Raw genomic sequence first — 23,764 nt, 5'->3', positions numbered from 1 at the left:
GAACCCTCCCTCTCTCATACCACGGCGCCTACGGCAGTCGCATCCTGGTATATTCTGTTCGGTCATATCTTGGAGCTCGTCCTTTTCTAAACTTCTCATCTTTCTAAATCCACTCTATCCCACCCCAGATCCTCGCACTCACACACTCGGCCCCCATTCCTGACCCTCTCTCCCCTGTCGGCTCAGCTGGTCAGACTGGTCCCTCACTCTATAACCCGTGCGACACAGGGCTACCTCTCCCCCATCATTTGTAATCCTTTTCTTCCTTCCCCCGAAAAAAGAACCCTTCCAGAAAACCTCTCGACACCCTTGGCCTCTTCCCTTCTTTTTGGTTCTCTATGCCTGGGAATCTATATACCAACTCCTCCGACCTGGCTCAAAGCAATCTGCATCCACTCAATGATTTCCCCTCATCGGGCCCTCTCTCGCCTCCGTCCGAAGACGGCTCGCCAAATCAATCGCTCGCTACATGGGCCAAACTCTCCCGCAACCTGCCCAAAACCGACTTGAACCTCACTCTGAACCAGAAAATGTCTTCGAGCCCCTACGCGCGCCAGTCTCCCGCTGTCGCGGCGGGTCACCACCACGTGCCGCTGGAACTCAATACCGCAGACCCATATCTCTCGGCGCAATCAGACCCAGAAGAAAGTGACTTTCACGCCAGCGCGATTCGACTTACCCCCGTCAATGGTAGTCCGAATCATACGTCCTCGCCGTACGACGAGGCCCGTCGCCCCTCTATCACGTCGCAGGGCTATTTGGCCCCAGGAGGAAATGATTATCCGGACGCTAGCTCCAGCACCTCCGCAACTAACCCGACGGAGGGCTTTTTGGACCCGACAGAGGTGATGGTCAATTTCTCCGATCTCTCCAACGAAGCGTCTCCTTTGGTCTTTGGCACGGGGCAGAATGCGGCTGCGGCTAGTAATGCGCAATGGCTGCCGTCCATCCCAGTTAATACGACACAGTTCCTGGACCCAGAACAGGCCATGCCCAGCCCGTCCTCCGTGCCGGAGACCGCGACAGTCCAGAACAATAGCAATCCCGCGCTGCCAACGCAGGCGTTGTTCGTTGCGCCGCAACAGTCTGGTATCAGCTCGAATCCGGCGTATGGCCCGTCTAGACTCACCGTGTCGACTAACCATGTATCGAACAATGATTTGACATCTCCATCTTCGAGAGGCCGAAGTCCCATCATTACTATTTCGAGGACATCCCGAGGAGATTCGCCAGTTGAGAATGCGCCCGAAACACGACCCAGCCGATCGCTGCTGTCACCCATCGGCCCCGACGATATGTCCAATGGGTATGACGATGACAACGACGACCACCGCTCCATCTCTTCTGTATCCGTGATTCCCTCGCACAACGGAACTTATGTGCGAACTCCCAGCGCGATCCGTCGCGGCCTGGATCCGTTCTCGCGAGGAGACGAATACGGACCAAGCCCGAATGAGATCCAGGGTAAGCGCGAGCAGGAGCAGAAAAACGCAGAAATCGGTCGCTGGACGGAAACCGTGTTACCAGCCAACGGCGAAGCGGGCGACGGACCTGCAACCCAATCTCGAGGACGCATTCAACCTCCTAACCGGATTCGCGCGCTCAGTACGGGAGACAGGCCTCTCCAGCAAGCAGACTACTTCAATCTCAATGCGGCCGATCGCTCAGTTCTGGGCCCTGGTCAGATGTTGCATGAGAGTAGCGATGACGGTATCATGAGCGAGGACGATTCGGATGGCAGCACGGCGCCAGACTCTCTCCCTGCGCTTGCAGATGATCACGGATTGTACGATTACTCTACCGCGGCTGAGTATACCTCCCAGCAAGTCGCATCTCCAGACGAAAGCTTCCCTCTTTACCCGTGGCACGATGCGCCCCGCGACCCAATGCGCAGAGAAGATATGAGGCAGCCCCGGAGTTCCGCAGCGGCAATGGCCACGTACGAGATGCGTGCAAAGGAGCAAGACGCTGCTTCTATCACGGCGACTATCGACAAGGACAGTATATTCAACTTTAGTACCGGGTTCGAGCGGTCTCTGAGAATCACGGATGCCCCCAAGAAACACGGGAGTTGGAGCAGTAGCTTTTTCAAGCGCGGTGTTCAGCAGGCGCAGCAGAGGATCAAGAGACAAGCTTCAGACCTGTCACTTGCCAGTGCGCACACTAATGTGCAACCTGGTGGCCCGGAACCACCACAACCTCAGCGAAAGGAAAGCGCCGGCTCAAGCTACCGACATCGACTAAGCTTGTCGAGTAAGCATTCACCGAAACCTCACAGTCGCTCTCCGAGCTTGACCAATGCGCTCATGTCCATGACTGGGCAGATGGCTGCCGTCGGAGGCAGTCATTCCGTTCAAGCGGTGTCTCCTCACGCGGACGCCAGCCCCAAGGCCTTCCCAGCCAAATGGGGTCGTGATCGAGCAAAGAGCGAGGTTCCCCGGCCGACAACGCCAGGTTTACTGGATCTCATGACGACGCATGGCGGTCCACCCGTAGCCAGCCTCTCTCGCTACTGCAAAGTAGAGCCGGATGTGGTTGAGCCGCGTGTCGATATGGCACCGTCATCACTTGAAGTGCCTGGCGCTGATGATGACGAGGATATGGATGCTTGCGATGAGGAGAAGGGACTCGTCATGGAATTCCCAGCTATCTCCCGCTTGCCAGTTCCCACCATGGAAGGCTTCAAGTCACAGATCATGCAGTTGAACCCGCGCCTCGAACCCGCGTTGATCAATCGCTTTGCCGGCGAACAAGTGCGGCGGCATCGCAAGCTGATCGAATACCAGCAGAAGCACGCTGCAGCCGTAGCCAAGGGTTCCTGCAAGTCGGGCAATTTTTGCCTCGCGCTAGGTGGACAAGCACGTTTGCTACCGCAGCGTAAGACAGCAGCCGACGTTGAGAGTGGACAGACCCAATTCCGAGTCACGGATGGCCATGATCAGTCATATCTCGGCAGCGAAGGGGTCGTTGCCGCGGCCCAGTTCCCCCCTGGCGTCCCCCTGCCTCCCGTCTCTCGACTACCAGCCGAGTTTGAGTGTCCCGTCTGTTTCCAAGTCAAGACCATCCACAAGCCGTCCGATTGGTCCAAGCATATCTTTGAGGACATCCAACCCTTCACGTGTACGTTTCCCGGGTGCACGGAGCCCAAGTCCTTCAAGCGCAAGGCCGACTGGGTCCGCCATGAGAGTGAGCGACATCGACAACTCGAATGGTGGTGCTGTTCATATCGTGACTGTACGCACAAGTGCTATCGTAAGAACAATTTCATCCAGCATCTGGTTCGCGAGCATAAACTGTCCGACCCCAAAGCCGCTCAGGGTAAGGGTGCGGGTGTTGGCGACAGTTCTCCAAAGATAGTCGATCAGTTGGTCGAGGAATGCAAACATACCACGCAGGATACCCCCTCCCAAGAGCCCTGTCGCTTCTGCGGAAATAATTGTGGCACCTGGAAGAAGTTAACGGTGCACCTGGGGAAACACATGGAGCAGTTGGCCATGCCAGTTCTGGAACTTGCTAAGCAGAGCTGCGCCTCGCAGGGCCAAGGCCACGGCGTGTCGGCGCCGATCGGCACCGTGACCCCCTTCAACAACAATACCAGCTCTGACGCCGTTCAAACGCGAGTCCACGCTCAAGGCCAAACTCAAACCCAAACCCAAACCCATGCCACGAGCCAGGGTCAAGCATACTATGGCGACATTCCAAGTTTCAGCATCGTCAGCATGACAGGCGGCGAGATCTCGATGGAACCCGAATCGATGATGGAGCCAGAATCCCTGATCGATCCTCTGCAGGCTGGCGATCAGTTCTCGGGGTACGCACTGGACCCGTTTGATCCGAGCTCCCATGCCCAAGCCACGTCTTCGGCCACGCTCCACCCACAAGGCCACGCTCACCCTCACCCTCATGCTCATGCCCATTCCCATGCTCATTCCCATAACCCCTCGCATCAAGACTCGGCCTCATATCCGCCCCTCTCCATCCCGTCCCGCTCCGCGGATCTAAATCTCGCCCCAAACTCGTACTCGGTCTCTTCCCACCTGCCCCCACAGACGATGGCGGAGCTTGGGACTGGTCCCACGCCGACTCAGGGCTCGCTTTATCCGGCGCAGCAGGCGGGGTATCAAACATACCAATCCGTCGCGCCAAATAGCCCGTATATGTCCGGGCAGTATAGTTCGAGTTATTCGTCGCAGATGTGATAAAATATGCCGGATATATACTCCGTACTCCGTAGATGGAGTGACAGTCCATTGCCACGAATTTTGCACCAATTATGAGTTCTTTTCTTTTCTTCTTTTGGTCGTTTTTGTTTTGGATATTAGCCTCATACTGTACTGATCTACTTTGCGTGGTTTTCGCTTCTTTTCACCCCACCCCGTTTTTTGCATTTCAGGGCGTGCGTCTAACGTGTATACCCCTTCCTTTCGATCTTGAGACTATTTACCCGTTATTACCGTTCGTGCAGCACCTCGAAACGAGGCCCACCGACCGAGGTGCATGAGAAAGGGATGAGACGATTATCCGTTTTTGTTCTGGGTTTTGGATTTTGGATTTTGGCTTTTGGCTTTTGGGTTGTCTTGACTTTTGGAAGTTTCTGCAGACAATACCCTTTTTTTTTTTTTTCTTTTAGGTATTCGTTTTGCTTTTTTAGTACCTGTTTTTGTCTCGTTTATCGATCGATCATTTCCCTCTAGTTCGTTCGGCATGGTTCTTCTTTCCCCGAGGACTCCCCTTTTTTTTTCTTGTTTTCTTTCCTTTTGTGATCTCCCTCCCTCGTTTCCCCATGATCCACTATATCCATTTTCCTTCTCGAATATTGTACGGAGTTAGTCTATATACCCTATCGTAAAAATGGGGCTATTTGCAAAGCGAAAGCGAGAAGGAATTGATTATTATGATCTGCATGTATAGTGTGGAATGGTGAACGGATCCTAAATCGTGATGATCGCCGACCTACAGCACTAGCACTGTACAGTGACTACTGGACTGTCCCTCGTGGACCTACCCGGGATAGGTTTGTGTTAGTACTGTACATATTTTCTGTGGAGGAATCTTTGTCAGGGATTGAAGAGGATTGGTGGAGTAGAAAGGATTTATTTACATCAGTCATGCATGGCATATGAGAGATCAGATTTTGGGTTTTGTTTTAGGGTTAGGTTGATGATGGTCCCCGTTTGGACGTATAGGGAGTTCGCTTTTGTTCCCTGATTTGGAACTTTTCAGCTAAATTGAGGAAGAGGAGGGAAACATGGTGCAGTACATAGCTATACATAGTATACATAGTTCGGCTGCTTGGATCTCGGGGCGTGCAGAAAGTATTGAATAAAGGGTGACACGGAGGAGATTGTACCAGTTTGTTTGTTAGTTGCCCTACGAGTGGCTAGGCTAGGGTTAGAGTGGTTTCTATGATGAACTAGCTAGCTTACTACTTTCGTAGGTGCTTGTTAGGGCAGAGTACGGAGAAAACGGAGTCCATTCGGTATGTTCATGAGGGGCTGGAGGCGTTAAGGTTAAAGCTTGAGCTTTAGGCGACCCTTTTTCCTTTTTTGTATTATGAATTGGATGATCCTCGCTTGCGACGAACGCGTGGATGTCAAAATGTCAGACGTGTTTCACCATCAGAGTATAGCTTCCCCCCGCCTCCCCCTGGGTGTCAGTCTTAGTGACCCGTTAACTATAGTAACTCCGTAAAACCCCCTTGCGAGTAAAACGGCATGGCATCGGGAACGAGGTTGTGCCGATCGCCCTGTCACACCCGATCTAGGCCCGGACGGGATGGGCTGGTTGTGTAACCAATCGTATTCCGTAGATAGTCGAGATTTGCGGTATGTACAGGATTGGTTGGAGTGGTGATTGTAGTAGTAAATTGGGAATAATAACGATATACAGTAATTTACTCCGTAGCAAGCGTAGTAGTAGGGACTATATGGTCGGATCTTAGTGGATAATCAATTTTGACCTGTGAGCTCGTCCACTCGTAAAACCTCTCCGATCGTCATCCCGAAGATCACCTATCATCATGATCTTCAACCCGGGTGAACCATCCCGGTAACTAACCACCAATTAGTCGTAGTTTCATTTACTTCCCGAGTCCCGACAGCTGTACACACCCACAAAACCCTCCCCGTGCAGCGGGGCTGTGCAATGAATCAAGGGATGACATGCACATTCCAAGGGTGTCTCACTAAGGCAATGAACGGCCCCCGTTAGAAAACCATCGCTTAACCGATTTGGCACGTACATTTTTCGCCCTTGATTGACCGCGTGGTGAACCCCGGCTCGGGGCGAGAAACGTAGAAGAAAAAAAAAAAGAGGTGGAAAATAATAGAACGAGGGGGTGGAATTAGAAGGTGTGGTTTATCGGGGGGAGTGCGTGTTTAATTCGTGCGTTGGTCCAGCCCTGCACCTCGTTTCTTTTAGGGGCGGGTGCCACGGCCTCGGGCTTTCTGCATTTAATCCTGGTCCTTTCCTGGTGGGAAGGATTTTGGTTTGTGGGACTGAATCTCTTCTTCTTCTTCTTCTTCTTCTTTTTTTCTCTCCTTTCATCGAGGGATTCGACATTTGTGTGGGTTATACAATCGTGGTGTATACTTCCATCCCCCGTGTACTCCGTACCACGGTTCACCTCTTCTACGTGGATCTATAGCTTATAGCTTAATATCCTTTCTTCTTCAATACCCACTTAATACGACAAGCCTCAGCTGGTCTGGAACAATTCTCACCTTTTGATTGACTTCGGCCCCTCCCCTCTCTCAGCCACACCATGGAGGTTCGTGCTCCCTGCGGCTCTCTCGCTCGGTATCACGCCATCTTACTCTAATCTCTCCTCCCAGGATCCCCAACTGAACTGGCCCGACTCGACCGACGTGCTACAAGGCATCATGGCCGCCCAAGACGGTCCCTATTCACATCCAGACCTCACAGACTGTGGTCAGTCAGGTCTAACTCTCGACTCAACCCCACATCCACTACTGGATCTGGATCTGGCATCCATCGAGCCCCGCAGCCAACCCGCTTTCTTGTGGTCATCCACCTCCACTTCATCCGCCGAGCCACACGACTTTTATCACCCGTATTATCATTCTTCGCGTCTTGCGGCCGATCAGGATGCTTGGAGCCCGCTGCAGGTCACCGGCGTTCCGACGAACCCGTCGTCCATGTCGCATATGAACATGGCGATCGGGGATCGGGAGGGCGGGTACGCGAAACATCATTATCGTACTCCCTCCGATTGTGGGAGTCAGTATATGGGCAGTTTACACTCAGGGGACTCCGGGTATGGTGGGAGTAATAGCTGTGCGACACACTCGGTTGTGACCTCGTCCTATGGTGTGGACTCGATGTCGAGTCCGCAGATTGGACCGAAGGAGCAAGGCTTTGGAGAGTCGCTGGCCATGTTTAGTCAAGCCTTTTCTGGTCCTCCAATCTTTACGGCGGGCCTGGTCTGTTCCCCGGATGACTCGGTCAAGTGTGATCATCCTGCTTGCACGTGGGTGGGCAAGTGCCCGTCCGATAAAAGGTATAGACGAACCCGCCCGAGCTTTTTTTCAGGTCCGTCAAATACTAATATCATATCTTAGGAAACACGAAGCCAGACATCGGAAGCTGTTCAAGTGTGACGAGCCTAACTGCCCTCGCAATGAAGGCTTCGGTACGATCAACGACTTGGCCCGCCATAAGAAGTGCGTTCACAATAAAGAGCCCGAGCGCGGGCCTAAGATGATGTATCTCTGCTTTGGGAAGAATTGCCCACGGCCAAACAAGAAGTGGCCTCGACTGGATAACTTCAAGCAGCATCTGGGTCGGATGCATCATGGGGAAGATGCGGATGCTCTCCTCAAAAAGTAAGAGTGCCTTGTTACATTTTAACGCTGTCTACTTTCAATACTGACTTATGTCCAGGTCCATGGACTGGTATGAGAGTTTGACCGGACAACCCAGTCAAATCCCCGAGGACACCGCCTCGCAGGACGATCCCTTGAACGAGACACAGCAGGATCTGGTCTCCAATCACGAGATGGATCTAGATTCCGTTGCCTCCGGGGACACTCCCGAGGAGAATATGGATTTTTCACCGTCCGGCGCAGCAACACCCAAGCCCCTCCAATATAACAATTCACAACCCGAGATCCCCCAACTGAGTACTCTAGCATCACTTACGAACGAGACCCGTGATTCAACGACAGAACGCGGCAACATAAAATCAGAAACATTCGTCGCAGACGCAGCAGACAACCTCATCAACGCTATGACCAAAATGATGAACAGCCGCGGCCGAAGATCCAGCCAACAAAGCGACGAAGGAATCGAGATCGAATCAGATCACAACACCCTCTCCCAACCACAACGCCAAATGCTTCAAAAAGTCCTCTCCGCAGCCCTGGAGCGTCTATCAGACGATGCCTCCTCGATAGCACCCGAACCCAACGACGAGAAACAAGATTGGTTCCAATGTGACGTATGCTCGAAGCGTACCCGGCTACGTTGCGAAATGAAGTAAGTCCTAACACCCAACCCATCTTCCCTACCTTCTCGAACATCGATCTAACCCACCCTGCCAAATAGAAAACACCAAAAACGCCACGAACGCCCTTACGGCTGTACATTCCCACACTGCGCCAAATCCTTCGGCAGCAAAGCAGACTGGAAACGCCACGAAACCTCCCAACACCTCCACCTCCCCAGCTGGCTCTGCACATCCCACGACGCCTCCAAAAACGCCTCCTGCGAGCGCATCTTCTACCGCGAGGAAACCTACGCCCAGCATCTGACCACGCACCACCACGTTCCTAAGGCCAAAGTCAAGAGCGTTGTGCAGGGAAGTCGGCTCGATCTCGCGGATCAGTCGCATTTCTGGTGTGGGTTTTGTGGGAAGGATGTCGCGTTGCGGAATTCGGGGAGTGTGGCGTTGGATGAGAGGTTTAATCATATTGATGTGGAGCATTTTAAGAAGGGGGAGCGTGGGGGGGGATTGGTGTTTTTCGAATGGGGAGGGTGGTAGTGCTCCTGGGAAGGTTGTTGTCCCTGCTGGTGCTGGCGCCGGTGCTGGTGCTGAGGTCGGAGTTAAAAGTGAACCTGCGCAGCCTGCTAGCTCTGACAGGAGTAATCGGAAACGCAAGTTCTCGGGCTCTGGATGACGGGGGAAGATGGATGGGCTCTTTTCTCGTTGGTCCGGTATAATAGTGCTTGGCTTTTGCATGCATAATGAATATTCTGTACAATGATAGATATTACCATAGCTTGGCTTGTTCCGTCCAAGAATGAAGACTTGAATCTTTTCAACTTGAATCCAATTTTCAACTTTGAATATTCAATTCCTTATATTGTCAAAGCTCATATTAGTGTTGCTTCCCGGGATTTACGAGCTTGGGCTGGGTTTTATCATATCGTGAGACTACTACCTGGGACGGGACCAGAGGAACCATTGGGTTTTGTAAAGCAATAAAATGAAAATAAATGGAAATAAATGATAAAAAGTGATTTTTGCCTTGGATTCCAACCCTTCCCAGCTGTCAGAATCAACTATCGTACAAACACTGAATTACTGGCACTCCCTAACCCAGGAATATATATATCACTTCTGGGCAGCCGCCAATTCCCTCGCCTTCTTCTCCAAACTAGCCATCTCCTCTAGATAACATATTAGCAGCCAAACAAACGCAAATGGTACCTCAGAAATACAATACCATTCTTCTCAAGCCTAGACTCATCCGTCTCCAACTTCAACCACGTCCAGTAAATAATCTGATACGTGAGCACAGCCCCGAGAAAGACCTTGCCAAAAGCCCCCGCAAAAGTCTTGTAGTTGGACATCTAAGGATATATCAGCACCGATCAACTCCCTAAAACCAACCATACATCTAGAGCAGACTAGATGGGGGTTATGGCTATGATACTACTCACCCCCTGCCTATACGCGCTCGGCTGCTCCGAGGTGAACTGTGCAGTGGTTGATGTGAATGGCCGTCTGGGAATGGCGGAGCGAACGGGCGATGAGATGCGCGCTGCGAGCGCGAGGTGTCGGGTTGATTGTTTGAATAGCATTTTGATTGTATGTTTTTTGGGGGGGAGGGTGTGAGGAATGATGTATATTTGGGTTGGATACTTGGTGGAAATTCGTTGCGGGTTCGCGGGTGCGCGGTCTGGGGGTGCTGAATGCGGTTTAGCGTCGGGTGGTGTTTGAGTGCTTGGCGGGTGGTGGGTTGCTTGGGGGTTTAGGGTTTACGGGTTAGGGGGTGAGATTGAGAGGTGGGATTAGAATTTAGGTAAGAATTGGGTTGATTATGAATGTAGAGTGTATCCAGTGGGATTGAGGGGCTTTTGGGTCGATGTTTCATGTATGTGTATATATTTGTAGTGTGTGACTTGGTTAGATCCCGGGAAGGATGATCGTAAATCACCTTGAGAAAAGCTTGAAGTAGATGGTCAATTAATGACTGCAATATCTAGACAAGTAAGTGATCAATCAATGCAATCTCTTCTATCATGTATACTTTGCTTTACAAACTTCTTACACGTTATCGAGCAATTGGGTTAGTTGAGTACCCTAGTTGCCCGTTAACTTTTGAAACCACGGCCAAACTTCAAAATCATTCCATCAGTCATTCTTTGAATGATAGATCAAGACATATGGTCTGGATCTATCTAGAAATAAAAATTAGCCGACATTCCGAAAGATCTTTAGAAAGAAAAGAGGTTGAAATGTGTCTACTGTATGTACTATGACCAGCCGCCCGCTGAGTCAGCCATCACATGATATCAGGTCCGGTTGAATTCTGGTGGGCAGCTAAAGGAAGGGGAGCCACAACCCAAATGACAGAAGGCTTCCAGTTGCGCTTCTCGTTGTCCCTGAAATGCCTTCTGACACCTCCTTTCACCACCGGTCTCTCCAAGCCCTCCATGTCGCTACAGGGCCCAAACTGCCCGATCCGGGACTTGAATAGTCCCAATATGTATTTTCCAGACGATTGAAGCCCCTCAGAACAATACCCAGGTGACTTTCTGGGGGTGTCTGAAATCGGCATGGCCATCGAGGGTGAACTTGCCCTTCATCCACCTTGACAATGGTGGCACGTGCACTATGACTAATCACACGGTGCGCCACACCGGGAGGCTGCCAAAGGTCCCCCTGTGGCTGGTGCCTGCCTGGACGGCTGGCTCTCAGGCAGCGCGAGTCCCTTCCCGGGGCCATCTACTCGTGTTGTTGGAAGCACACATACAATCACCCTCGAACCGCTCCGGCTGCCTGGCAACTCTCCCTTTCGTTAATGTTGCGCGCCCATCCGGTTGTGTGATCTCTTTCCATCCCTTTACACTCTCGCCACCCACACGCGTCCGCTTCGAGTCCCTGGGTGCAACCCTTCTCAACACATCCAGTTTGCGCTCCACCATCGCTCCCGTCGCCGACAACGGGACACCCCGTTGATCAGCAATTGTCGTGGAAGGCGCTGGTCGCTGCTCTTTATTCCGAGAGACGCTGAATCGCGTACCGGCATTTCCCATTCATACTCTGTCAGCGCTGGACGAAGACTTTGTTTTGTCGTTTGTAAGCTCCCCCGATTTGCGTCTTGGCTGCTGGATGCTCGATCCATTGGCACAGCCATCATATTCAACACTAGCTTTCCATACATCCCAGTTTCTTATGGAGATTCTATTTGCTACCTGTTTGTTGCTTGCTTGCTGACATACTCGCTTGTCTTTCAGTGGTCGCCCATAACCCACCCCCCTCGCCATCATCATGGCTCGCGGCAGTGCCAAGCGCTCCCTCGAGGAGATCGCAATGATGTCCGACTCTGCCGATGAAGACTGGAGCGCAGGTTCCGACCGCGCATCGCGACGCCCCGGCCGAAAATCCCAGTCGAGTCCCAAGAAGAAGTCGCGGCCCGCAAAGAAGCGCCGTCGTGGTTCCGGCGCCATTGTTTCGGACGATGCCAGTCTAAGTGATGACCTTTCCATGGAAGAGTCTGAAGAAGACTTTGATGATCCTAGTATTCCACGTAATGCGCGAGGAACGGCGCGTCGTCGAACTACCCAGGCCAAGATGACATACCAAGAGCCCACCGACGAGGAAGAGGAGGAGGATGAGCAGTCCTTTGGCGATGACGAGGATGGCGAAGAACCGGAAATTTCATCACCTCCGCCAAAGAAACCCACAGTCGTCACTTTGAAGATTCGGCCTGAGATCCTATCACAGCCTGATCTCATGACTCGACGTACTACTCGCAGAACTCGCGGCGCTTCCGAAGATATGTACGCGTTGACAAACTCTGGACATCACATGGAGACTGTCGAACGAGGTACTATGAGTCCCGAGACCGGTATGCAGCGCCGCCACAGCAGTCGAGCATTCAAGGCACCCGTGATTCACGAAGAAACCGTCGAAACCACCGAGATTCAAGCTTCGTTGGAGATTCTGGAGAGCGACGTTCCCCAGGAAGCTCCTGAAGGCGACACAGTAATCGGAAATGACGACGAAGACGTTGAAATGACTAATGAAAATGTCGTTCCCGAGTCTGAGATTGGCGACACAAAGAACGAGGACGATGACGAAGACGAGGACGACGAGGGCCCCACTACTAGACGGCGAAGTCGACCTACTCGGAATTCCGACCTGGATGGAGCTGGCGAGGCTGAAGTCTCTGAGGGTGCTCAACCCCGTCGGTCCAGCCGCAAGAAGCCCTCCTCCCAGCGCAAAAGCCAAGAGGAAGAAAGCGATTTCGAACCCGAAGAAGAGGACTCCAATGACGATGATGGCTCCGATTCCGCCGAGTCTGCTCGCTCCCCGCGCAAGGCTAGCCAAGCCCGCGACGATGAAGATGAAGACAGTAGTGCCGTCGGTCGTCGTCCTGGTCTACGTAAACGCCCTACCCAATCCCGCGGTCATTCCGAAGTTGCCGAGGAACTCGCCGAGGAGCTTCATGATCTGCGAGGTGGCCGGTCGAAACGCCGTTCTATGCATGAAGTCATTTCCGAGAAGCCACGCCGCAGCCGCAAGGAAGTTGACTATCGTCTCATTCGACCCGAGCACCTCCTGCCCATGGAAGATGTTGAGAATGATTTCGTTACCGAGTCTCCCTCCCGCCGTGGACGTGGCGGAGGTGGTGGCGGCTGGCAGCGAACACTCTTCCCAACATATGGACCCTTCGGTGGTGGTGGTCCAACCGCTATTTTGGCACCTCCTGGTGCACCTGCTGCAACTGGTGGTGTCGAGAGTGACAGCAGTGACGATGAAGCAATGCAACAATCCAAGCCCGCCGGACTTGTACCTGGTGGACTCGTTCCCCAAACCCATTCAGCCGATCCCGCTCAGAATCTCTCTGGGACACCTGCCAATTTTGGCAAAGTTAAGGACAAGCAGGCATTGGCAGATGCCGACCCCCTGGGTGTTGATATGAACGTCAACTTTGATAGCGTGGGAGGTCTGCAAGGTCATATTGACCAGTTGAAGGAGATGGTTTCGCTTCCTCTGCTATACCCAGAGATTTTCCAGCGATTCCATATCGTGCCTCCCCGGGGTGTCCTGTTCCATGGTCCTCCTGGTACGGGTAAGACGCTCCTGGCCCGAGCTCTGGCAAACAGTGTCAGTGCTGAAGGTCGCAAGGTGACTTTCTACATGCGAAAGGGTGCGGATGCTTTGAGTAAATGGGTTGGTGAAGCTGAGCGTCAGCTTCGGTTGCTGTTCGAAGAAGCTCGCAAGACACAGCCGAGTATTATCTTCTTCGATGAGATTGATGGTAAGTCATGTTGAGCTGTAGATATTCTGAAAGTTTTCACTAACTAATGTTGTATAGGTCTCGCGCCCGTGCGATCAAGTAAACAGGAACAGATTCATGCCTCGATCGTGTCCACTTTGCTGGCCCTGATGGATGGCATGGATGGCCGTGGACAAGTCATTGTTATCGGTGCGACCAACAGACCTGATTCGGTTGACCCCGCGCTCCGTCGCCCTGGCCGTTTCGATCGCGAGTTCTACTTCCCCCTTCCTAACAATGAGGGCCGACGGGCCATCCTTGACATCCACACCAAGGGATGGGATCCTCCCCTGCCGAACGACATCAAAGATGAACTTGCCAAGATCACCAAGGGATATGGTGGTGCCGACTTGCGTGCACTTTGCACCGAGGCTGCGTTGAACGCCGTTCAGAGGAGATATCCCCAAATCTACAAGTCCGACAAGAAGCTGGTGATTGACCCAAAGAACATCGATGTCACCCCCAAAGACTTCATGATCGCAATTAAGAAGATGGTTCCTTCATCCGAGCGATCTACTTCCTCCGGAGCCACTGCTCTACCTCAGAACGTGGAGCCTTTGCTTCGCCAGCAATTGCTCGACATCGAGACCGCCCTGTCTGAAATCCTTCCCCAACGAAAGCGACTTACCGCACTCGAGGAAGCTCAATTCGAGGAACCCCAAGACGGTAACGGCTTCAAGCGAGAGCAGATTATGCAGGAGTTTGACCGGTCACGGGTCTTCCGGCCTCGCCTGCTCCTTCGAGGTGGCCAAGGTATGGGTCAGCAGTATCTTGCTGCTGCTCTGCTGCACCATTTCGAGGGTCTGCATGTGCAGGCATTCGATCTGCCAACTCTGCTCAATGACTCTACCCGGTCGCCCGAGGCCACTGTTATCCAGCTATTCGCAGAGGTCAAGCGCCACAAGCCTAGTGTCATCTACCTCCCGAACATTCAAACTTGGTTCGAGACCGTCGGACCAGCCGTTATTTCCACATTCATGGGTCTGCTGCGATCTGTACCACCCACAGATCCCGTCTTGTTGCTCGGAGTTCTCGAGTCAAGCGGAGATGACGTCGATGCTGGTCTGCTCCACAGGCTGTTCGGATTCTCTAAGAAGAATCTCTATGACCTGGAAGCACCTGGTCAGCAAGCTCGATATGAGTTCTTCAGTAAGCTCATCGAGTACATCAAAACGGCGCCTTCCGACTTCCCGGACCCGGAGAACCGGAAGAAACGCCAGTTGGAAGAACTGGAAGTGGCGCCGCCCCCTGCTCCCAAGGCGGAGATCCCGATCTCCAAGAAGGAGCGCAAAGCCCAGAAGAAGAAGGATCATCACACACTCAACCTTCTGAAGATCCGTATCCAGCCTATCATGGACCAGATCAAGAAGTACAAGCGTTTCCGTCAGGGTGTGGTCGATGAAAGCCAAATTCGATACCTCTGGGAGGAGGAGGATCCGAATGTCGTCACCAGTGATCTTCCTCCCGACCCTCTGACTAGCTACCGGCCGTACGAGAAGGCGTACGACAAACACGGTGCACCTGGTCTTCGTGAGACTTCCACTGGGAAGTTCTATTACAACATGGAAATCGTCACCATGGAGAAGCGACTCTCCAATGGGTTCTACAAACGCCCATCTGATTTCTTGGCCGATATTAAGCGTATCGCGAAGGATGCCCGCACCCTCGGTGAACAAGAACGGCTGCTGAGGGCAAATGAACTGTTGTCCAACGTCGAAGTGGATATTTCTACTATCGAACAGGCGGAACCGGCTCTCGTGACAGAGTGTGAGAATGTTTACTTGCGTGAGTTGGCCCGTGAAAAGGAGGCCAATGAGCGTGCCCAACGACTTCAGGAAGAAACCGAGGCAGCAATGTCTCGCCCCGGCACTGCAGGTGGACATAGCGCCACTGGCATGTTCAAGAACGATACCGATGAGCGCCCGGCCACTCCTACTCGGCACGGGCTCGCAAATGTCAGCTTTGCCAATGGGTATCACAACGGTGGTGGCTCGGACCTGAATGAGCCCGCGCCTCATGGCCAGAGCAACGGCTCTCATGGCGATGGTGATGGAGATGTCTTCATGACCAACTCGGAGGATCACTCTGGCAGCAAGGACACTCAGGTCAGCTCCTTTGGTCCGTCAGCACAACCCAAGCCACCATATTCGCACACTGCGCCGTCTCAGCAGATGCGTCGGGAGTCTGGTATGTCCAGTTTCTCTCAGACTGGGGTGGTGACTCCCATGGTTGCCGGATCTCAGCCTGGTGACTACACCAACGAGGCATCTACCACACAGACTACTTCCGACAAGAAGTCATCCGGTCCCTCGGCGCACTCTGGGCATGACCACACGCAGAGTCTGCACGGGTCGCGGGACGAGTTCCCCGATCTTCACCAGTACCCTGATCGCGACCCCCAGCAGGAAGAGCATCTGCCTGACACCCAGCAAGGTGGAAGCAGCCAGCCGTCCCCCCGGCCTCGCGATTCTCAGGCATTAACTCACGCCGAGGAGAGTGGCCCCCTCACTGGGAGCCAGGCCCATATGAAGCCCCAGCCGCCATTGTTCGACGCGGGTGCTTTCAAGCCCACGCCCGAACTCCTTCTCGACCTTAACTATGTCGAGCATCTCCATAAACAGCTAAGCTTGCAGACTAGTGGCTGCTCTGTTGAACAGCTTGAGCAAGTGAATACTTGTCTCATGGACTTTGTATGGCAGAAGCGCGGTGACTGGGATCGGACCACAGTCGCCATGGGCATCACCGACACCTTCAATGCCGTCTTGGAGGACATGCAGTCCGTACAGGAGATTGGACCTATTAGTCAAAACACCAAACTACAGCTGGCCAACCCCAGCTTTTCGGTGTAATGGGGGCCAATATGATACAACCTTCTCTTTGTTTTTCCTTTTCTGACTTCATGTCAATATCTTCGTTCCAGCTGAGGTCATCGTCCAGATATGGTTTCTGGGTTATTTGTGGCGCAATTTTCATGGTGGTTTACAGGGTGTTTACCCTGTCATGGTTTTTTTTTCACATTCGGGTCTCTCTACCTCTTTTTTTTCTGTATTCATTAAGGCGAGATGTGAGTATTTCGAGCGAGATAGGAAGGATCTCAATGGTTCCATGTAGAGAATTGACACATTTGACTCGAGATAAATCACAAAAAACAAATAAGCTTGTAGCGGACCCTGAGGTGGCTATAGTTCGATGGAGGCGGAACATGTGACGTCGACCCACTAAACACCTGGCCTTTGCGGCCACCTTAAGTCGCCTGCCCTTTGATACACACTTCACTCTCTCACCTTCCAACTCTCTCCCTCGACCCCAACTCCTCGGTCTCAATTCCTGGATAATGACTGGAGCTTGAATTACTAAACATCATTTCTCTTCTTACGGCCTTGCCACCTTTCTAACTATCGCCTCTCCCTACCGCGCATTCACACAAACACCCGCACCGCAACAATGGTGGACTGGCTCAGTCTCGCCGTGCCACTCGCCTACCTCGGCGTGCTAATCGGCTCCCTCGCTACATTCTCTTCTCTCTACCGCAAGCGCAAGGCTCGTACGTGTTACACCCTCGAAACATTCCCACCCTCAATCTGGACAACGCCCACGAAACACACAGCTAGCCTTGAATCCCCACCCATGACACTAACATCCCCCCCCCCCTCATACAGAAAAAGCCGCTTCCCTGGAAGCATGGTTCCCCGCGCATCTCCAACGCGACATCTACTTCTCCCTCATGCACCTTGATCCATCCTCGCAATCCGAAAAGAAAACCCCCGCAGTCCCCGAATCCGTCCTAAAAGCCTCCCTCCTCCGCCGCGCCACGGAAGACATCCGCCGCGTGATGACCCTGCGCTCGCAGAAACAAGCTCTCTCCATGCTCCTGCAGCGCGGCAGCGTAGGCGACGACCTGTGGCAGCGGTTCCTGCGCGCGGAGAAGGAAATGGAAGACGAGGTGCGCGATGTTGTCGCTGAGGCGAATGCGTACGTCCCCGGCTGGGGCCAGGTTATTTTCCAGTCTGCGAATGAGATGTTGAATAATGATCTTTATCGGGTGCGTGTTGCAGAGCATCAGGAGAAGATTAAGGAGGAGAGGGAGTGGTGGGATAAGAAGAAGAGTAGTATTCAGGAGGGGTTTATGAAGGAGTTGAATGAGGAGGAGAAGGAGAAGAAGGAAGGTTCTACTCAAGTGCCTGCTACGCCGGCTAAGGGTGGTGAGTCTGTGCCTGTGGCGGTTGCTGCGGCTTCGGTTCAGGGGAGTGATGATGATGCCGTGTTGGTTGAGGCAGATCCCTCGGTGAATAGCCCTGGAAGTCCGTCTGGCGGTGGGAAGAAGAAGAAGGGCAAGGGGAAGAAATAGATGTGTGTATAACTATGGTTTCGCTTTTGTTTTATTTCAGGGGTTTGGGTTAGCACTGTTCCAATTCATGGACTCATCCAGATTGGCGTTTTCTTGGATATCGTATAGAAACAATACATTTATGGAATGGGTTACAATGTAAGTGTAGCTGAAAACAGTTGTACTATTCCCAATCTAAATGATGAAGAGGTGGGGAGTAATATACAGGCCTATTTACCACGGGCTATGAGAGTAGAAAGAGTCCTTGAAACGCCAAACCATGCCATGCAGCAGCACACAACACCGTGACCTCCTACACAAGTCCCTACAGCAACTTGCTGTCATCCACTCCGAGGGGTGACCCTAGATCAATCCCCTCTACCTGCATTTCAGTCGCAGCCCTCGCAAGCTTTGCTTCAACCTGAACGGGATCTAACCCTTCCGTCCGGCTCAGCACGATGCGTAGAAGACTAGCCATGACCTCGAGCTGATACTGCTGTTTCTCGTGAGAATCGAGCTGCTCGATACTCAAGCCCTGCGTCTTCAAAGCGAGAGACTTGCGTTCTCCCAGCATCTCCAGAAGCTGGCTGACTTGGCCGATATTCTCTTTGCTTCGGGGTGTCGAGGATAGTCGGCGAAGGCGACGCTTCGGGGTGTCGGCTGGTACGCCTGCGAGACGTGCGACTTGCAGGACGATCATGCGGGCGGTGGCGTCGTCCGGAGCATAGCCGAAGGCTGCATGCAGAGAGTGGAGTGCAACGAGGGTACCAGAGAGGTCTTTCGACAGACAGAAACAGCGGATGATCTGGTCATATAGATCCTTGGTAAACTGCTCGGCGGTGTTCTTCTGTGCCCGTGGAGAAAGCTGCGAGTACCACTGCACCATGTGCGAGTATAGTTGTCGCGCAGAGGGGAACCCGGCATCAAAGGCGGTACGACCGCGGTCATATTGCAGCTTCGCGCAGTCCCAGAGACAGGCGAATGTTTCAAGGTCTGGTCTGATGCTGGTTGTCATTGTCTCGAATTTCTTCCATAGAGAGCGGATGTCTTGTTTGCGGAGTTCGGCGTAGAGGAGATGGTTCATGAAATAGGAGTTGGGTTGGATGTGTGCGTCGCCGAGACATTTGGCCAGATACTTGACCATATCGTCGTCGCCGCGCCGGGTATAGTGGAGGAGAAGAATGGAGAAAGTCTCAATGCTTGCTGGAGGCACTTGTCGCTGCAAGAACTTGGGTATACGGCTGGGTTCCATTGCTTGGTGTTTGACCTGGACCTGCGGAGATGTTCCAACTGGCTGGTACCGTTTCCACACGGCATCAATTCGGTGCTGGATCATGGACCAGCCGAGTCGCTCTGCTTTGTCTCTGGCGCCTGCGTTGCCTTCACGGAGCCACCCGGCCATCACGCCGTTAAGGTGCTTGGCGTCTGGCTTCACGCCTCGCTCGTACATGAGTTCGATCACCATGGCGGCCGAGTCGACTTCGCCCATTCCAATGAGCTTCTTCATCCAACTAGCGTAGAAGAACCGATTATGGAATCGACGGGGCAGCATTGTAAGCGCGGACAATGATACCTTGTTCACAGCCTGCTCATCAATGCTGGATGCTTGAAGATTGCCCGCGAGACCAAGAGCTGCTTGATAGAGAGCCGTAGAATCATTGGCTGGATCTTGTCCTGTCACCATCATATCTTTGAATACGGCAACAGCCGCATCGGACCGACCGGCTGTGAGGAGACCGATGCTGACTCGATCATAGTCCTCCATGGTCATGTTTGGCCCCAGAAAAGTCTTGAGTTGCAAGTACAGCGCCCACGCCTTCACTTCGGCTTCTTTTCCGGGAATCTTACCCCACGCCGTAATCACTGGGATAAGTACACGAGATTGGCGGGACCGATCATTTGCGAGGAATGCCAGCGCAATGTCTTGAGCTCGTTGGGGGTTGTTTTCGGCCGCAAAGAGTCGGACGCCCAGCATCCAGTACTCCTCAAGATCCTCCTTCTTCTGCGACAGCTCCGCTTGATACGCCTCCCATTGTTCAAGTGCCTCGCTGACAGCCCCGCCTTCGTGTAGAGCTTCGATATAGGAAAGTATTTGGGGTATGGCGAGAGGTTTTCCAATCGAGTTCATGTCTTCGGCGAGGATTTGGAGGTGATTTGACCGTGTGGACTTTGTTGATTGACCAGCGACTTGTGACTCCCAGATGGAGTCCATCATGGCCGGCGTAAGAGTCTCGAGGAAGTCCGGAACATTTTGTCTGCACCGGCGGTATGACTTCCATAGCTCTTGCTTAGCTCGCTCGTCTGTTATCTTTGCGGCATACCGCCGCAAAGACTGATTGAAACGTGTCGCGTAAGCGTGAGATGTTGGGTCTGCAAGCTGTGCCTGCGAGGCCTTTCGAGATACCAGCTTTCGCCGGTTCCTCACGCCGTCCTGCCAATTCTCTTGTTCGTCCGCAAGACCCTCAAACTCATCCTTCAGCATGTTATCCAGCTCCTCGTCAAACACATCGTCCAAGGTAGGTTGTCGCTCAACTGGACCTCGCTCTGCTTCGTATTTCCGTAGAGCTTCCAGAGCAATCTTCCGATCCTCCTCCGGTAAACTCTGGATGAATTCGCCATCGGGTGTGAATGGACCTTTCTCGAGGATCCTCAGCTCCTCCTGGAGCTTCGAAAGCTCATTATGAACTTCCTTTCGCTCCTCTTTCTCTTCGGCTTCCGGGTCCACCTTTCGTACGTTCTTGCTCGAGGGGTTTTCTTGTTCGTAAAAGGTAACCTTATCGTTCGGCCCGCCAAAGTCGAGACGGCGCGCATTCACAGCGCTAAAGGCGCGCCGGGGAACCGACGGGCTGTGGACCGCATGGCACCATCGAGCTCCTCCTCGAACAGCCTGGCGGAGCATATGGAGTTGTTCATGGGGTATTTGAAGGAGTTTGGGTGTTGGAAGTTGAAAGTTGAAGATCGGAAAACCATTAATTGGCCCCCTTCGGGTTTAGCGCCTTTCCGCCTCCGAGCGTGAAGTCATCCGCCCTCGACGCGACTTTGTCAATTGCAACCAGCAATGGATCCTGAAGGTCTTGAGGATGCCCTGGACTTGTCCAGGGACAGGGCGCAGAACCAGGTATGTAGTCTCTTGATTTAGATATGTCTGGAAGAGAAAATACCGACTTGCTAACTCATTCAAGGGTGTGTACATCTACCAGCCCGCAAAACCTGGGAAAGCTACCGGCGAGCGACCCTCGAAACGACGCAAAGTCTCCTCTACCGATAATCGAGGCACGAAATCCGATGTTCAGTGTTTTGTGCCCTTGTTGAACGGAGAAGAGAATGCCGAGTCCGCGCAATTGCGATTCGAAACCTATAAACAGCTTTGGTCAACGCAGGAGGATAAGATTCAGGTACGAACTGTTCGCCTCGGTCTCTAAGGTGAAGCTAATGGGATATGGATAGGCTATCCTTGAAGATGTTGACGCTGGAGTCTTGGCCGATGTGCTCTCCTTCGTGAGAGACAATTCGCCTGAAACGTACGCTCTCCCCCGATGAAGCACCACGAGGATGTGATCTAACTACGACTCTTAGTTGCAACGGATGTATTCCTACAGGTCTGGTGACCGTCGGATCGAACGTCTCCTCCCTGACAAGATTGCTTTCTCGCCTCAATGATCAACTATCAACCAGTGGCGAAGGTGGTGTCGTGGTACTCGAGTCCGGCGATGCCCCCAACTTGAAGACATCCCTAAAGAACATCATTCGGGCTGCGATCACAAATACAGAGGGAAATGATGGATACCAGAAGTTCCTGACGGACCGAGCTGTATGTTCCTGCCGTAATTTCTTTCGCGGACTTCGACTGACTTTCTACCCAGGGCCCTCGCTTGCTCGGATATGATCTGGACCTGCTTAACGACTACGTCCAAAGAAAAGGCACGAAAAAGCTGGTACTCGCACTTCGAGACAGCGAAGCATTCGACCCGGGCCTATTAATGGACCTTCTATCACTCTTCAAGTATGTGCTCTAGTTTTTGTTCAGCTGATCGAACTTTACACTAATGCAATGCTAGGTCCTGGCTTGATCGCATCCCATTCACAGTGCTCCTCGGCATATCGACCTCCGTGGAACTTTTCGAAGGCCGCTTACCTCGTGCATGCGTCTCTCTGTTACAAGGGAAGCATTTCGAAGTCCAAGAAGCAGGAAATTGTGTCGACCGCATCTACGAATCGCTCCAGGCCGATCCGCATGGAAAACTCTGGCTAGGCCGGAATGTTACCAGCACTCTCTTGGAGAAGACACATGACTATTTCCAAACACCGGAGGCTTTTAGTCGCATGGTGAAGGTAATAATCCCGGATATTTCCCTCGACTCAGTCGCTGACCATATTTAGTATGCATACATGTCACATTTCTTTTCCAATCCCCTATCAGTACTTTTGGGAAGCCCAGCACCAGCTACACTTTCTCAACCACGGCTCTGTGAGGCCATCAGGAACCTGCCATCGTTCCGCATGTAAGATCTCTTTTTCCGGCCGATCTCAGTCCTATCCTAACACCATGATAGGTTTTGTGAGGATCTACTAGAGGCTGGTTCACCCGACGACGTTCGGAACTTGCTGGAAAACGACGAATATCTGCTTCAAGAAGCGCTCAATCATATCAGTGCTGGCCAGCAGAGCATGCAACAAATATTCCATGCTGTTGTTGCCATCCATGGCTGTCTCCAGCACACGCAAAGCGCAAAGAAGACCAATGTTTCCGATCTTTCCGTCCGCGCTCTTTCTGGCGAGTTGAACGAGTCTCAGGTGGTTGACGACATGCTAGCTACCGTGAGAACTTTCGACTCTGGAAAGCTGGGCCCCCTGCTCGAATCATTGCCCAAGACTCTTCCTCCCGAGCTAGCTCTCGATGAAATCCGAACGGATTTCGCCGCCCTGGTTGACGCGAACACAGACTCCGCACCCCTGCGCAGTGAATACAACATCAACAGCTCCGTGGTGAAAACCACCGTCGTTCAGCAAAGAATTCTACTCAGCAAAGGCAAGGCAAACCTATCTGAGCAAGACATCGAGTACACTAGAATCGTCGATCGACTGGTCGGTGTATTGCAAGAGTATCTCACAGAAACCTTGATCCAGCCACAGGAGCTGTTCATGCATGAAGCTTTCTTGTTCGATCTGCGCAACCCTATGAAAGAAACATTTACGCCCCGACCAAGATTTGCGCTGGAACGGGCCCTGGCAAATCCGTTCGACTACCTTATCTCCTCGACTGATCCAAGCGGCGCCAGAATTTCCGCCAAACAGCCTGCTACTGCAATTCTCTATCAGCTCTATCTCGAATCTGGGGCTTTGGTCAACATCCATGACCTGTGGCAGGCTTTCTACGCAGTGTTTGAGAGTGACCAAGGCAATACGTTCGATGATCGTATGATCATGTCCTTGTTCTATGGGGCGTTGTCTGACCTGAAATCCTTTGGCATGGTCAAGAACAGTCGGAAGAAGACGGACCATCTCGCCAAATCCGCATGGATGGGGCTTTAACTAAGATTAATTACAACAATTCCTACAATATCATTGCAACTGTGGTATTCCGTTAATTCGTATTCCCGTATTAGGGTATGGGTATCATGCTCATGTAGTCGAGTATCAAAAGAAAAAAAAGAGGAAATTCACGCCAGACCGGTGGCCCAGGGAC

The 23,764-nt window shown here is 52.6% G+C and overlaps 8 protein-coding genes across 8 annotated transcripts; 6 read left to right on the top strand and 2 right to left on the bottom strand.

The window, feature by feature from the left end:
• Positions 1-338: 338 nt before the first annotated feature.
• Positions 339-4,199, top strand: N7496_011048 (putative C2H2 finger domain protein; the record flags this gene model as incomplete). The annotated part of the gene is made up of 1 exon (XM_056703961.1): positions 339-4,199. One exon carries the CDS (start codon positions 339-341, stop codon positions 4,197-4,199), a length of 3,861 nt encoding a protein of 1,286 aa, XP_056549921.1.
• Positions 4,200-6,763: 2,564 nt separating this feature from the next.
• Positions 6,764-9,001, top strand: N7496_011047 (putative C2H2 finger domain protein; the record flags this gene model as incomplete). Its single annotated transcript, XM_056703960.1, has 5 exons — positions 6,764-6,769; positions 6,834-7,519; positions 7,581-7,844; positions 7,903-8,496; positions 8,566-9,001. 5 exons carry the CDS (start codon positions 6,764-6,766, stop codon positions 8,999-9,001), a joined length of 1,986 nt encoding a protein of 661 aa, XP_056549920.1.
• Positions 9,002-9,574: 573 nt separating this feature from the next.
• Positions 9,575-10,044, bottom strand: N7496_011046 (uncharacterized protein; the record flags this gene model as incomplete). The annotated part of the gene is made up of 3 exons (XM_056703959.1): positions 9,575-9,630; positions 9,687-9,813; positions 9,904-10,044. The coding sequence occupies 3 exons, from the start codon at positions 10,042-10,044 to the stop codon at positions 9,575-9,577; spliced, it is 324 nt and encodes a 107-aa protein (XP_056549919.1).
• Positions 10,045-11,080: 1,036 nt separating this feature from the next.
• Positions 11,081-11,425, top strand: N7496_011045 (uncharacterized protein; the record flags this gene model as incomplete). Its single annotated transcript, XM_056703958.1, has 1 exon — positions 11,081-11,425. The coding sequence occupies one exon, from the start codon at positions 11,081-11,083 to the stop codon at positions 11,423-11,425; it is 345 nt and encodes a 114-aa protein (XP_056549918.1).
• A 312-nt stretch (positions 11,426-11,737) lies between these two features.
• Positions 11,738-16,600, top strand: N7496_011044 (chromatin segregase YTA7; the record flags this gene model as incomplete). Its single annotated transcript, XM_056703957.1, has 2 exons — positions 11,738-13,733; positions 13,791-16,600. 2 exons carry the CDS (start codon positions 11,738-11,740, stop codon positions 16,598-16,600), a joined length of 4,806 nt encoding a protein of 1,601 aa, XP_056549917.1.
• Positions 16,601-17,195: 595 nt separating this feature from the next.
• N7496_011043 (Sec63 complex subunit SEC66) lies at positions 17,196-18,099 on the top strand (the record flags this gene model as incomplete). Its single annotated transcript, XM_056703956.1, has 2 exons — positions 17,196-17,295; positions 17,411-18,099. The coding sequence occupies 2 exons, from the start codon at positions 17,196-17,198 to the stop codon at positions 18,097-18,099; spliced, it is 789 nt and encodes a 262-aa protein (XP_056549916.1).
• Positions 18,100-18,403: 304 nt separating this feature from the next.
• On the bottom strand, positions 18,404-20,977 carry N7496_011042 (pentatricopeptide repeat protein; the record flags this gene model as incomplete). The annotated part of the gene is made up of 1 exon (XM_056703955.1): positions 18,404-20,977. One exon carries the CDS (start codon positions 20,975-20,977, stop codon positions 18,404-18,406), a length of 2,574 nt encoding a protein of 857 aa, XP_056549915.1.
• A 159-nt stretch (positions 20,978-21,136) lies between these two features.
• N7496_011041 (uncharacterized protein) lies at positions 21,137-23,610 on the top strand (the record flags this gene model as incomplete). The annotated part of the gene is made up of 8 exons (XM_056703954.1): positions 21,137-21,196; positions 21,261-21,473; positions 21,526-21,599; positions 21,655-21,889; positions 21,942-22,081; positions 22,137-22,410; positions 22,459-22,580; positions 22,632-23,610. The coding sequence occupies 8 exons, from the start codon at positions 21,137-21,139 to the stop codon at positions 23,608-23,610; spliced, it is 2,097 nt and encodes a 698-aa protein (XP_056549914.1).
• Between the last annotated feature and the right edge of the window lie 154 nt (positions 23,611-23,764).

The sequence above is a fragment of the Penicillium cataractarum genome, assembly GCF_028827025.1.
Source record: "Penicillium cataractarum strain IBT 29864 chromosome Unknown utg000009l, whole genome shotgun sequence".
Lineage (NCBI taxonomy): Eukaryota > Fungi > Ascomycota > Eurotiomycetes > Eurotiales > Aspergillaceae > Penicillium > Penicillium cataractarum.
This window is presented reverse-complemented; position numbering and strand designations above follow the sequence as displayed.